The 15409-nt window shown below is 40.3% G+C and overlaps 1 protein-coding gene across 3 annotated transcripts in view; it reads left to right on the top strand.

The window, feature by feature from the left end:
* Positions 1 to 15409, top strand: part of dync2h1 (dynein cytoplasmic 2 heavy chain 1) — a 133803-nt gene that overhangs the window by 66922 nt on the left and 51472 nt on the right. For all 3 annotated transcript variants that reach the window (XM_030744320.1, XM_030744321.1, XM_030744319.1), the window contains 3 exons: positions 2862 to 2996; positions 4010 to 4153; positions 9242 to 9331. In XM_030744320.1, the coding sequence (XP_030600180.1) occupies positions 2862 to 2996; positions 4010 to 4153; positions 9242 to 9331 (369 nt within the window). The remainder of the gene's footprint in view (positions 1 to 2861; positions 2997 to 4009; positions 4154 to 9241; positions 9332 to 15409) is intronic.

Raw genomic sequence — 15409 nt, 5'->3', positions numbered from 1 at the left:
TGTCAGAGCCCAAGTATCTATGGACCTGAATGTGGGTATATTATTATAATATGATGATATTATTTTGGGGAAACTTCCTTTTATCCCAGTGTGAATGTTCAGTTCCCTCTGCACTGCAGATCTTGTTGTTGCTCCTTCCCACTGAAGAGGACTAAGTCTGAGGAGGGAATGATAGACAGAATAAAACAGTGTGTACAGACTGAGCAGGAGGAGTTGCTAGTGCTGCGATCAGTTTCCCTCCCCTGAACATTGACACATATGATGGAGCACTTCATCAAAACCAGAAACTCTTATTGCTTGGTACTGAAGTTTAGTTTAATGAGTTTGGGGAAATTTTGCTGTCAACATAGCTAATTTACGTAGCTGTATACAGCCAAAGCCCACTCAAACCTGAGTGGTCAGTACTACTTGGACAGAGTATAAACAGAAAACAGAAACCTTCCGATGCTAAAAATCTCACCTTTTACCTACAGATTCCACAAACTCATATGCAGATACACCCACCAGTCATTTTTTTGGGTACACCTGTTCAACTACTTGTTAATGCAAATAGTTGATCAGGCAACTTAGTGCATTTAGGCATGTAGACATGGTCAAGAAAACCTGCTGGAGTTCAAATTGAGCATCAGAAGAAAGATGATTTAAGTGACTCGGAACAAAGCAGATTAGCTCATCTGAGTATTTCAGAAACTGCTGGTCTACTGGGGTTTTCCCACACAACCATCTCTAGGGTTTACAGAGAATGTCTGAAGAAGAGAAAATGTCCAGTGAGGAGAACGGCCAGACTGCTTTGACTTGATAGGAAGGCAACAGTAACTCAAATAACCTCTACTTCTGAACTAGTGGCTGAGTGCTTTTCGCTCTTATTCCACATTGCTAATCTGGCAGTATTACACCTGCTCGTTTTGCTGGATTAAGATGAGTGCTCCTGCCCCACTGCTACGCCACTTATCAAAATCTTACCTCTTCAAATTGGCACAGGTAATCTATCCTGCAGCCAATTAGGGTTTCTATCTGTAGCTCGCTTGGTCCCTCTTAGCCCAGCGGATGGACATGACAGATGCTCATTGTGTCTTGGCAGTTAACATCTAAGGTAGGCTCTGACAGATGATGCTTGCACCAGCTGCAGCTGCATGCCATTAGCTGAGAGGACTGTGAGCCTGGCCTGGTTTGACAGTAACTTTGCTGAGGCTGACTTGGCCCTTTCAGGGGGCCTGCATTTAGCTCCCCTTAGGTGCTAAGTGCCACAGGTAAACCCAAGGTGATGCCCAGAGCAGGATAAAACAAAGGGGTGAGGAACAGCTGCCACTTAAAGTAGACACACTGGCCTCAGAGTCTGCATGGGTTAAGACCATTTTCATTAAGTCCTTCTGCTGCCTCCCCACCAAACAGTTGTCGGCGGTGACTTGTTTGCTTGATCTGTTAAGGAAACAGGAAGCCAGGAGGAGTCTTCCCTCTGCTTGGTTCCTGGTTCCCATGGGTCAGATATGGATTCCCTAAAGGACTCTGAGGAAACTTATTCCTCAATGAAACAAGCCATTCAATTAGCTATACGGCTTAGCCTGGATGCGGGTCCTGTAGAGGCTGCTCCATCCAGCGCCTTTTTCTGACGTGCTCCTCAACATTCTGCCTTGAGGGTTCCTCCGTCTGTTCCCTACATTGACAAGGTCCAGAGATGCTGGCCAGACCCCAAGGCATTTGCCCACTTGCCAAGTGACTGTAGAGCCCTGGCAGCTATGAAGGATGCTGCCCAGTATGGCTTGGACCAAATGCCTGCTATTGATGCCTCTATTGCTTCTCTGATAGTATCTCCAGATAAATGCCTCAGGCCAGTTAACTGTTACCCATGCCCACAGTGTAGAATCATTGATGACCTTACCAAGAGTTATGATATAGCGACTTGGATGAGAAATTTCTTTCCTACTTGGTTCTAGCTCTGTCCCAAACTCTTCACGCTGCTGATGTTGATGCCTTGACAAAGAGCTTGAGTGATGCTTTGCTCCAGGCTTTTGCTTTGATGACCAGAGAGCCTGGCAGACTGATGTCTACTTTGACTTTGGTGTGGCAACAGGTGTGGCTTACTCAGCCGCCCTTATCTGAGGAATACAGGAAAATGCTTAGGACACTGCCTGTAGTTTAGGGACAGATATTTGGCCAAGCAGACCTTGGAGCATAGTGCACAGGTGAACAAAGTCAGGGAACAGTTTGCTAATTTACAGTGTCTGCCTTCAGTTAATCCACAACGTATTGTCATTTACTGGGTAAATGCTTAACATACTTCCTTTACTTTCAGGCAACAGCTGAACAGAACTTAATGCATACAGGATACCATTGTTGTCAGAGAAACATGCACACATTGTTGAGAGACATTGTGGAACTCACCCTAATAATCATTTTTTTTGTCTAAGGGAAATCTGAAGAGACACACACACACGCACGCACACACAAATACATACACGGATGCGAAGATGTCAGTGCTTCAGTGGTACTAGACATGTAATTATTCTTGAATTGTAGGAGCATATTTGACTTGACATTTCCATGCTCTGCTGCTTTCTCATCTATTTTATTTGAATTTATTTGAATAAATTTTATCACTTGATTTCAGAGAATAGATTTCACAACATTTGGTGGGAGAGTCATGGCACCCAATGAAAACTTAAATAAGACACAATGAACAAATGCCCCACATGAGGCCTTGTCCAAACAGCTTGTCTTTTTCGTTGCAACTTATACAGATCAGAGATTTCTTTTTTTCCAATTAACAGACACATGAGAGCATAATCTTTCTTATGTAATTCTTTCGCTTCTTTCTCACTGATCTGTTGCAACCTATCCATCTGTCTTTTTTTCTGAGTCAGACCTTGGCTACAGCTCAGGGGAATATTCTGGAGAACAGGGAGCTAATAGACAGTCTGAACCAGACCAAGGCTAGCAGTGCCCTGATCCAGGAGTCACTACTGGAATCACACAGGCTGCAGGCATCGTTGGACCAGGTACTTCAGCCACACACATACACACACAAAGGCTGTTAAAATGCCATGTACTTGCCGTTTGACAAGTTAATTTTTTTTGATTGAGTTTTAAAAGTTAACATGGAGTACCACTTACGTATTAGCAGTTTGAGTTATGTTGGCCTTCCCCATGGATGACCTGCCTTGATGTTCGTGAGGCAAACTCTGCCTCTTAATAGTTCAAAAGCTTGTAAGTGAAAATCGAAAGGCTGTAACTTGTAATCTTTGACAGATAACTGGAGACCCTGGCTAGCTGACAGCAACAATTCAGGGTGGTTTTTTCTTCAATATGTTGTACTTTCCAACAACTGATTTCAGACCGCATAAAGCAGTTGTTAAATAATTATTAACACAAGAGATGTAGATAGATATACAATGCTGTCAGTTTCAAAGAATGTAAACCTAACCAAGTAAACAAAACCTATATAAAATTGATTAAAATGAGCAATATAACAAACTGTATGGCACATTCCAAGTCACGTCAACCATGGGTTCCCACCTCTTGTAACAAATTAACAAGTATTTGTCATATTCTTTTAACAAAGTGGATTAAAATTCACGCTTTCAATACAACTCTCAGTACACATTGCTACAAACATGAGACTGCACATATGTAAAAACCTAGACATATTGCAGATGCATTAAATAATCATCCTCTAGGGTGCAGTGTTACACCAGAACTGATTTTTTATTTTTTTTTAAACTTTTCTCTGTTTTTTTGTGTATTTTATTAAATCTCTCTGGTTCCTTTCTCTGTCCTATGCACCTCTGCTTTCTCTCACATCTCCTCTCTCATCATAAGTCATTGTGTCTGTCCTAATTTATCTCTCTCTGTTCTTCTTCTTGATTGAAATAAACACTTGAAATTACTTTCCTGCACACCTATATTTTCTGCATATCGGTCCCTTTTTCTGTGTTCATCCATCTATCTGTTGTAACTCTTTACAACATATGCGGTACTTTATTTCTTTCTCTGTCTCTCTGTTTTATTTTAGGAGCGGGATGCCTACCTGCCTCTTGCAGAGAGTGCTAGCAAGATGTATTTTGTTATCACAGACCTGTCAAAGATCAACAATATGTACCGCTTCAGCCTTGCCTCTTTTCTGCGCCTCTTCCAAAGGGCTCTTCAGGCCAAGAAGGTGACTAAATACCTTGCAGCTCTTACAGTACTCCCTTTTTTATCTATGTTTCAACACATATTTCTTTAATGATTGTGTTGTAATATACCTTTGAGGTGAAACCAGTGCCAACAAAATATTTCCATGCGACTAAACAAATAATTTGGTCAGTGGATTAAAAAAACGAATACTAAACTGCACACTTCCAACTAGATTTTATTATACAGACTCCAAGTCATGGGATAAAGGATAACACAGCTTTACGTCACATACCCACAATAAAACTTTGCCTGGTTTTACTGTAACATAAGTTTGATTCATCCATTTTCATGTTTTTGGACTGTGAGAGGATAATCCACCCAGACACGGAGAGAACATGAAAGCTCCACAAAGAAGTTACTTCTGCCAGTATACTTATTTTCAATCATGACATTGTATATTATATGCACATTATATATAAAATATATGCACAATTCATGCTGTTTTAATAATATGCTAGCTGAATGATGCTAAGGCGGTTCAGTGTAGTTGATGTTCCAGTGGAAATGGCCTGTGGTATATGTGTATGTGTGAAATAGAATAAGTTCAGCTTCAAAGAATAGTTTGACATTTTGGAAGATGCATTTATTTAATTTCTGGCAGAGAGTTGGGTGAGAAAATTGACACCTCTCTCTTTTCTGTCCACTAAATATGAAACTACAGCTGACAGCTTGTCAGCTTAGCTTAATATAAAGACTGGAAACTGACCTAGCCCTGCTCTGTCCATCAGTTACAAAAAAACAGAGCCTCTAAACTACACGCTAATTAACACACTTGTTAGCCTCTAAATGCTCTCTCTTGTTGCCTGGCAACTGCTGAGACGCTATACTAGACTAGAGGTTAAAATCAAGGCAGCATAAAGGGAAGTTAGCCAGCTGTCAGAGCTACAGAAAGGTGTGACTGAAAAAAAAGGGTGCAGACGAAGTACAACAAGCTGTCCATACCTGAGGCTTAAAAAACTGCCAAGCAAAGACTCAGAGCTTTGGCTAACAGCTTGAAGAGGTATACCAGAGAGATACAAGCCAGGAGAATAAACCAGGCCCCTGAACCATACAAGGTATACTCTCAGTGGCAGGGGAACAATATGAGATCTGCCTGCCCCCCAGACAGTCTTGATCCCCCAAGGATCCCCAGAAGGGACCGGTGCCATCCAGCTATCGGCCAGTAGCCTGCCTCAGTACAACATGGAAACTCCTGTCAGGCATCATAGAGACTAAGATGAGCAGGCACATGGCTCTATACATGAGTGGGGCCCAGAAAGGAATCGGCAGTAACATCAGAACCAAACACTAGGTACTGGTAGATAGGGAAGTCACTCGACACTGTAAGACCAAACCAATCTGTGCACTGCCTGGATTGACTAAATGAAAGCCTATGACACATGGATCCTGGAATGCCTAGAACTTAAGAGCCTTCATGGGAATTCAGTAGGGATGTGGAAAACAACATTAGAGGCCAACTTCAAGGCAATTGCACAAGTCACTATCAAGTGTGGGATTTACCAAGGAGATGTTCTGTCCCCACTGCTGTTCTGCATAGACCTGAACACCCTCAGCCAGGTCATTAACAAGACATGGCTATGGATACTGACTGCTAAATGGAGAAACCATCAGCCATCTCTCCTATATGGATGACATCAAGCTGTATGCCAGGATGCATGCTGTCTGTTAGGAGTGAACGAGACATTGATTCACTGATCCACACCACTAGGGTCTACAGCAATGACACTGGAATGTCATTCGGACAAGAGAAGTGTAGTCGGATGACAACAAAGAGAGGCAAGGTAGGCAGAACTGAGGGGATAGCACTACTAGAAGGCAACATTGAAGAAACTGAGGACAACTACAACGGCAAGTACCTTGGAATCCCACATGCAAATAGGAACCACTAGGCCACTAGGAAAGCTGCAACCGCCAAGTACCTGCAGAGAGTGAGGCAAGTCCTGAAGAGACAAAACAAGATCCAGGCAATCAACACCTACACCCTGCCAGTTGTCAGAGACTCCGCTGGGATAATAAGATAGCCAAAGGAGGAGATGGAAGCCACTGACATCAAGACAAGAAAGCTCCTTACCATGCATGGAGGGTTTCAAAGAAGAGGCGCAAGAACAGCAGCCATGATGGAAGGACATGATGGCTGATATTGAAAAATCCTACCAATGGCTGAACAAAGGGTAGAAAAACAGCACAGATGCATTAATCATGGCAGCACAGGAACATGCTTGAAGCACAAAATTGATAGAGGCTGGGGTCTACCACAACAGGCAAGACCCCAGGTGCAGGCTGTGCAGAAATGCCCCTGAGACAATCCACCACATAACAGCAGGGTGCAAGATGCTAGGGCATACATGGAATGCCATATCCAAGTGGCTGGCATAGTATACAGGAACATCTGGGCCGAGTATGGCCTGGAAGTCCCGAGGTCAAAATGGGATACACCCCCAAGGATGGTTGAGAATGACTAAACTAAGATAAAAATTCCCATAAACACACTCCTAAACCTTGTGGAAAGCCTTCCTAGAAGAGCTGAAGCTTTTACAGCTGCGAAGGGTGGGCTGATATCCTATTAAACCCTATCGATATCAAACGGCATGTCACCCAAATTCATATGCGTGTGAAGGCAGAATGGAAAATACTTTTGGCAATATAGTGTGTATAGTTCTATCTAAGCAACAGCCCAAACCTTTAAATTAGCAAAGTTACCAAAACATAAAAGAAGCAAATTTAAAAAAGCTTGCACAATGAAATTTTGGTAGCTTTTATCCTATATACAATAACAGTTCTGGTCAGTGTACTGTGAGCAGAGATTTGTTTCTTTCTTCAGTAGGCCTTGTACTTTTCCAAGCTCTTCATCTAATCTGCCTCTAATTGACTCAGATGATTGTTGGGCAAGTCTAATGACGTAATAAGCTCTCACAGTAGAACAACTCTTAAGTTGTAAAAATCAGGCACACACCCTCAAAAATACGGGGGAAGACACGCGAGCAAACTGGCGACAGGTTAAGACTTGAACCTTCGCCGCCCACACCACAACGCACAATATACACATGGTCGCCAGCTTCACCACTAAGCCACCCCAGCACCCATTTATCTCATATTTATCTCATATTCTTAATTTGCATCACAACTCATTATACACTGATGCTTAAAAACAGTAAATGGACTGGAATATACCTTTATAGCGCCTTTTTACTTAGTTTGTTACTGCACGTGTCATTCACTCAGTCACACACGCACATTCATACAGCGCTTATATCTATTTCTAAACACTTTCTAACACATACACACATCCGCGTGCGTGCGCATGCACGCACACACACACACACACACACACACACACTTGGGTACAACTCAGGGTTCAGTACTACTAGCATGCAGACTGTGGAAAGGGATGAAACTACCGATCTTCTGATGGGTAGACAACCCGCTCTACCACCTGAGCCACAGCCGCCCCAGTGTTTATTTCATTAAAAAGTTGTTTTGCATACTTACACAAAATAATGTAGAATGCTGTTATTGGCAGTTGCTGAAGTATGCAGTTTTGTTACTGCTTATTTTCCATTACATTTATTCGTCATCAGTACAACCATGAGTGCAAGACAATATGTTTACATTGAAGCAGATTGCAAGATATATGGTGTCCTTATTGTTTAAGAATATTTTGTTTAGCTCAGTTTATTTTTGATAAATTGAGCTTAATTCCATTTACTTCATTTTTTTTTTCCTGGATGGTTATTTTTTTATATAAAGTCATCATTTTTGTGTTCTTCAGTGAGTTTATCTCAGTCTGACCTGTACAGCTGGAGAGCATCGAGCATCTATCACACTGCTGTTCTCCATCTGAGCCCTAAGCACTGTCTGATAACCAGAGTGCACACACATGCATGTACACACATACACACGAACACACATAGGCTGAGTTGAGAGACTGAGCACTAATTCCCCAAATCCTGTGTGGGTTGTTAGAGCCAGTGCTGCCATCCAAGAATGTCACCAGGCAGCAGCTGGTCACCACTGTCGCATATTTGAACGTATGAGTGTGTGTGTAGTCTTCTGGTCAGCGAATGTGGTTAGAATGTATGTGTACTGATTCATGGGCTTTATAGCCTTTGGTTCTTGCATTGAATTAGCAAGTTTAATTTTTCAAAAGCTGCAGATGGTTCCTGAGATCTGGAAGACAATTTTACCCTATCATGGCTGACATAACACACTTTTGTATTTGCCTGCAAACACAGAGTCACACAGTCGCACTTTAGCAAGACTTACACTTGTGTTTATATTTATATCTATAGCATTTGTTATGGTCAGCTCAATGGTGCAGTTGTTAGGAAATTGGAATTTGTTTTTAATATATATATATATATATATATATATATATATATATATATATTTTTTTTTTTTTTTTTTTTTTCCCTAGAGCTATGCCCATGCACTGTGAGATTTTAATTGCAATCACAAAACATAGGTGTTTACATTAAAATTCTTGCAGAAAACCTCACATACACACGCACACACACACACACACACACACACACACACACAACCATTCAATGCACATATTGGAAGCAGGTTACAAAACCCTGAATAGCTTTGGCAAAGTTTTAAAATAGCAACGATTCAGGCAGAAGGACACATAGATGGAGACAAAAACAGATGGGGCAGAGCAGCAGTCCATCTGGATTTTTTTGGAGGCTTTTTTTTTATATTTCCCTTGGTTTCTTTAATTTTTTTGTCTGTATGTGTTATTATCTTGCTGTAATTGTAAAATAGATGCACATGTACTGCTGAACAGCCTTGAGATAATCAGATTGCCATGATATGAAAGAAAGAACACTGAAATAAAAATGTTGTCGTCAGTTATTCCATTGTTGGTAGTACATCTAGGACAGCGTTATCTATAATAAAACACAGATGCAGACACTTTTCCTGCTTGGTGTTCATGAAGGCTGAGAAGTAAACCCTCTGAATGGCTTTTGTGACTTGATATCCCTTTGTAGCAACATTTCATCCCAATTAATGACCAGTGTCCCTTCTGCTCATTTATGTCTGTGTGTTTGTTTTTACATTTTAGGAGGAAGTAAATACTGAAGCCAGGATTGCTGCTTTAGGAGCCAACTTGAAGAATATGGTTTATGAGTATGTCTGTCGGTCTCTTTTTAAGGTAAAATACATATTTACACACAACAACAACGTAATTCAGGGAATCTCTAAAAACATCTTTACATTATTGTGGTGATTTGTATGTGTAACTAGTGAATACTCACGCCAAGTTATCTTGCTGATTTAAAAGTGTGGTCAGTTTCTTTTGTTTTTTTTAATTATTTTCTTTTTTTAAATTCAGGGTTTGTTTCAACAAACCTCCAACAGTAATTTCTAATCCATTGCTTACACTGTTGAATTAATTCCGTATTTATTTGTTAATCCAGAAAATAAATCATCTCCAAAACCATTATACCATCAGCAGCCTGAAGGCAGGATGGATCCATGCTTTAATGTTGTTTATAACAAATTTTAAACCCACCATCCAAATCTCACAACAGACATCAAGGCTCATCAGAACAGACAATATTTTTCCAGTGGTCAGTGATCCACTTTTGGTGAGCCCATGTTTCTTATTCTTAGCTGACAGGAGTGGTACCCAGTGAGGTCTTTTGCTGCTATAGCTGCCTTCAGAGATGCTCTTCTGCGTACCTTGCTTGAAACGAGTGGGTATTTGAGGTTCTGTTGCCTTCTTATCAGCTCGAAGCAGTCTGGCCATTCTCCTCTGACTTCTGGCATCAAGAAGGCATTTTTACCCAGAGAACTGCAACTCACTGGATATTTCCAGGCCATTCTCTGTAAACCCTAGAGATGGTTGTGTGGGGAAAATCTCAGTAAATCAGGAGTTTCTAAAATACTCAGACCAGCATGTCTGGCACCAACAACCATGCCACGTTCAAAATCACTTAAATCACTTTTTCTCCACAGTCTGGTGATTGGTTAGAAATTCAGCAAGTTGTCTTGACCATGTCTGCAAGTGACACTGTGAGCAAAAGGGTGTTCATTCAAACACATCCAGATACTGTCAGATTAATGGAAAGGAGCATGTGGGCTTGATACAAAAGATCTATAAAATATATTTGTTAAAAGCAAATAGACACTCAGATAAATATGTACATTGACTTACTATATATTTGAAAGCTCTGTGGCTAATACACTAATGAATTGCCAAATACTAAACAAAATGTTAAATGCAGTTTTCTTACGGGCTTGTGCCTGTGTGTGTGTGTTTGTATTGTAATAGAGATTCCAAGAGTCAGGGTGGCTGTTCACTGCTGATCACATCTATAGGTTATCTTTTTAAAAGCTTCACACAAACATGTACATATATCGGTAGCAGCCTAGTTATTAGCAGAGGGGAAACACTGGACTACGTTATCAGTCCTTCTGTCAACACCCTCGTGTGCTGAAAAAGAGATAACTCTGAGGGGATGAGGGGAGAGGTGGGGGAATGTGGATACTGAGCAAGATGGAAATTGGAAAAACATAATGTGTGAGAAACCATTGTGATGTACATTTAAATGAACAGACCCATATTTTTTTATGCTAAATTCAGATTAATGAGGTATAGAAAACATCTACTATTATTGTTTTAAACCTCAGAGGCTGTGTTATTTGACACACACACACAAAATCACACACATAGATTTGAGGTTTTTTGTTTTTTACATAAGAGAGTATTTGACTTGAATTTAAGCTTAATTATATTCTTGATAGAGTACTATATATTTAAATAAATAATATGTGATGACCAACTTAGTAGTCTTGTTGAGTCTTTGTATCTTCCCATCATTTTGGGTTAGTTTTCTCTTACTTAATATACACTATTTGATATTTAGTTGAATTCCATGATTGAGTGAATTTACTTTATGGACAGATTGTGTATGTGGGTATATATTCTACCCCTGCACTGACCCAGTGTACTAGTGGTACTGGTAAAAAAAAAAACCACAAAGGTAAGTAGCCTATCACTGTAAACCTTCTGTTTGTGAAAGGTTCATAGAAAATAGGCAAAACTGAAAGTTGTTTTAGGCATATTTGCGTGAGCTGGATGGCTGAGGAGGATATATTTTTAGAGTGAACCGCTTGCAAACGCTCATATTTTGTCTTATTTATTCACATCTATTGAGACAGGTGTCAGTGTTTGCATTCAGGAGGTTATTGTGAACATGAGAATTGAGGTGGATCTCTTGGCTTGGTCCATGCATTAGTTTCAGTTGTTTTTACATGACATATTCCAGGTTGTACTTTCTACCTGCGGTCCTTTCCTGCCACTGTAAGTGTCAGTATGACAGCAGTTGACATACACTCGCAGACTTTCATGGTTTTGGACTCTTTTTGCTTCATTTCTCTCTGACACAAAAAACACACACACACACACACACACACACACACACACACACACACACACACACACACAAAAAAAAACATACACACAGATTGACACATGCACACAGAAATCTGGCACATCTTGCCATGCTTTGTTTGATCAGTCATCTTACTGCTCAACTGTGTTTGTGTGTGTGTGTTCAGCTATGACCACTACTACAGTACTTCAGTAGACCGGCTTGAACTTTGCAGTTTGGGGTAAATCGCTCTGACACAGATGAAGAAATGGACCATGGAGAGGGTTGGACAGAGGGCGTGGTAGTGTAGATTTCTGGTCTGACTATAACCTGAAAATGAACCTTGCTGCATATCAAGCTGGGTCTTCATCTGGTTGCTAAAAGTACAGATTATTGTAGGTGATAAGCAGTGATGTGTTAAGGGTTTTTTTTGGCCACAGCAGCTTTATCGACAGTGTAGGTTATTATATTACGTTATTTATTGACAGGAAAGTGGGAGAGGAGATGGGGGAAGACGTGGCAAAGAGCACAGGCCTGGACTCGAGCCTGCGCTGCCGACTTTTTGCCTTGCGGCATGTATGTGGTCACCTGCTCTACCGCTGAGCCACCTCATAGCCCCATGTTAAGAAGGTTTTTGAAGATGCGGAGTGTGCAAAAATGCATTAGTCCTACTGTCTCATTTATTTGTTTGTTAGTTTAATTTGGTTGCTTTATTTGTTTTATTTCCTGGGGTGGTGGAGTGAGACTGCTGTTGTGTCTAACCAAATATGTCTGCTGCAAAAAAGAATGAACCTCTTAGAAAATACCTATATTTTCTTTAAAAGCAATTACTACTTTAACCTTTTAACATGAGTCCTGTAACTGCTGGCAAGAACCCCAAGTGTGTCTAATATGTGAAAACGTCTGGGATCCATTGGACCACACAGAGGGTGTGATCGTTGCTTTGTAGCTGATGGTTACAGACATTCCAGGCTCCGGTTTCCTAGGTAACATTCCGATGTATTTACTGTACCACCCTGTCAAATGTCAATTAGCAGTATCCCTCACTCTCATTGGTAGTTGCTTCAATCTCTCACCTCAAAGTTGGGCTTTCTTACGGTCTCTGCTCACCACTGGTGACCACTTCCTGTGTGGATGCTCCTCTAGAAGAGTGACAAATAAATGAAGTGTTCTGAGCATAGGAATATCCTGGGTCATGAGTTTTTGTTGTACAACTGCTTGGTCCTGTATTTGGGCATGTAGATTGAAAGTGCGATTGCACTGGCAAAATGTTATGAATAGCCAAGCTGAACTGATTAACACATTTAACTTTCCTGGCCACTTTGCACCATATTGAGACTTATTACTGCCTAGCATGCTAATTCTCATGTGGTTGTCCTTGCCAGTTGTTATAAATGCATAAAATTAGATTAACATAAATATGCATGGCAGTCACAGAAGCAGTGTGGGTGTATTCCACTGTGAGTGTTATTAGGTGCATTGTGTGTTTGTTTATTAAGTACTATGGTATTGTTACTTGATGGTAGAGAATCGAATAGAATCAAGACATTTAAAGTTTATAATGCCACTTCTGAGCCATTTATACCACAACAGACGTCAGATGGGAGGTATGTAAGAAAGTCGTGACTCGCAGCAGTCTTGTGAAAGGCATGTTTATGGTAAGAAAACATCTTGAGAGTTTGCAACTTAGTTATTGTGATTCCTTTGTTTAAACAGGTTTCTCTTTTATATGCATTATTACTGTTTGCCTTTAAATGTATTTAGAGAATATATTTCAGTGTGTTAATTTTTATGAGTTTTTTTTTTAATAAATACTTTAGAAGAAGGGACTTTAAACTTGATAGAAAACTGTACTATTTTACTTTTAAACAAGTTGATTGTGTGTTGTGGTGTATACTAGATGTGTATACACAGGTTTCATTTTCTCTTTCTGCTTTATCTAATGATTCTTTTCAAGTCTCTGGGTCACTGTTTTTCTGCTTCTCCTCATTGGTGGGTGTGGGCTAAGCATCTTTATTAGTGACTGTTTCTGTTATCTCTATTCAGACTGCCAGTGACGAGAAAGAAGGACAGTCTGGGGGAGCAGAGAAGTGTTTAGGGATGCTACAGATTCTGGAGTTTATTGTTAGGCTTTACGAACCATTCGCAAGTTTAGTTAGACAAGCCGAGCTGCAGTTCATACATGTACTTATCAGATTATAGGATATATTAAGTTCTTGTTTTATTTTCTCAAAATGCAACTAAGAGGAAGTACAGCACATCATGCTTCAGGGTGAAAGAATGGGAATTACAGACATTTTTATACACAGCCCCCCATTTTTAGAGTTTGAAAATTAATTGGCCAAACTAGCATAAGTTTGAATATAGGTTTTAAAAAGTTTGACTAAAACCATTGTCATTTAGGTGTTACAGTCAATGACTGCCTGTAGTCTAGAACCCACGGACATCACCAGATGATGTTTCTTCCCCTGGGCCGCTCTGCCAGGCCTTTACTGCAGGCAGTTTTTTTTCTTTTGCCTTCAGTTTTCTCTTCAGTAACTGAAAAACATCTTCTATTGGATTGAGATCAGGTGACTGACTTGGCCATTAAAGACTATCGCATTGCATTGTCTTGAGAAACTCAAATTTTTTTGTGGCCATTATCTAATTACACTCTGAAGTGCCATCAGTTTCACATATCAGTTTTGCAGCATTTTTTCTGAATCTGAGCAGAGGGTATAGCCCTGTACACTTCACAATTCACCCTGCCCCTTCTGTCAGCAGTTACATCATCAATAAACACTAGTGTCCTGGTTCCACTGGCAGCCATACATGCCCACACCATGATATTGCCACGACTTTGTTTGACAAATAATGTGGTATGCTTCAGATCAGGAGCTGTTCCTTCCCTTCTCCATACTCTTCTCTTCCCACCATTCTGGTACAAGTTAATCTTGGTTTTATCCATCCAAATATATTTATATAAATATTTTTTTCCAGAACTGTGATTTTCAGTGTTTTCTTGGAAAGTTAGAAAGCTGACCTTCCTGTTCTTGAGTGTAACAGGTGGTTTGCACCTTGTTGTAAACCTTCTGTAAACCATTCTTGACTTGGTTAGATCTTGTGAAGTTGTTTTTCTAAACCAAGGAAATAATTCTGTGATCATCCACTTCAGTTGTCTTCTCTGGTCTTTCAGGCCTTTTGGTGTTCCTGGCTAGTTTACCTCTCTATAAGAATGAACCAGATTGCTGATTTGGCCACTCCTAAATGTTTTTTGCTGTCTCTCTGATAGGTTTATTTCATTTCTGTTGTTGTTTTTCAGCCAAATGATGGCCTCCTTTACTTGTGTCAGCATCTCTGGAACTCATATCGGGGGGTTCCAGTGAACAGCTGCCAAATGCAAATTCAACACTTGGAATCAACTCAATATTCTTTGTCTACTCAGACTGCCATGAACTAACACATCTTAAATTTTTAACTTAAAATCCACTGTGGTGGTATAGAGACAAAATTGCAAAACTTTTGTCACCATCCAAACATTATGGACCTAACTGTATAAAAGATGGCTGAGGCTGGATCTGAGTAAGAAATCATACAGTGTGCACTCATATGGTAGCTGCTATAATATCAAAGCAGTCAAATGGTCATTAGGTGGTTTTCTATGCAATCACTTTTTTTTGCAGCCAGAGGAGTTGCTGGCCTTTAGAAAGAAAGCAGGTTTAAAGCAATTTTCAAAACCTCCTTGGCAACTGGTGGGTTCCATAAGTTTGGTTTTATCCAGAGAATAAAGATTTTCACATATGCAGTGTACTGTTTACAATCTACATCACACCCCCTCCTTTTTTTTTTTTTCTTTTTTCTCTCTTTTATTATAT

Source organism: Archocentrus centrarchus, chromosome 13, assembly GCF_007364275.1.
Source record: "Archocentrus centrarchus isolate MPI-CPG fArcCen1 chromosome 13, fArcCen1, whole genome shotgun sequence".
In the NCBI taxonomy this organism is placed as follows: Eukaryota; Metazoa; Chordata; class Actinopteri; order Cichliformes; family Cichlidae; genus Archocentrus; species Archocentrus centrarchus.
Note: the sequence above shows the minus strand (reverse complement) of the source record. Positions and strands in the feature narration are given on the sequence as shown.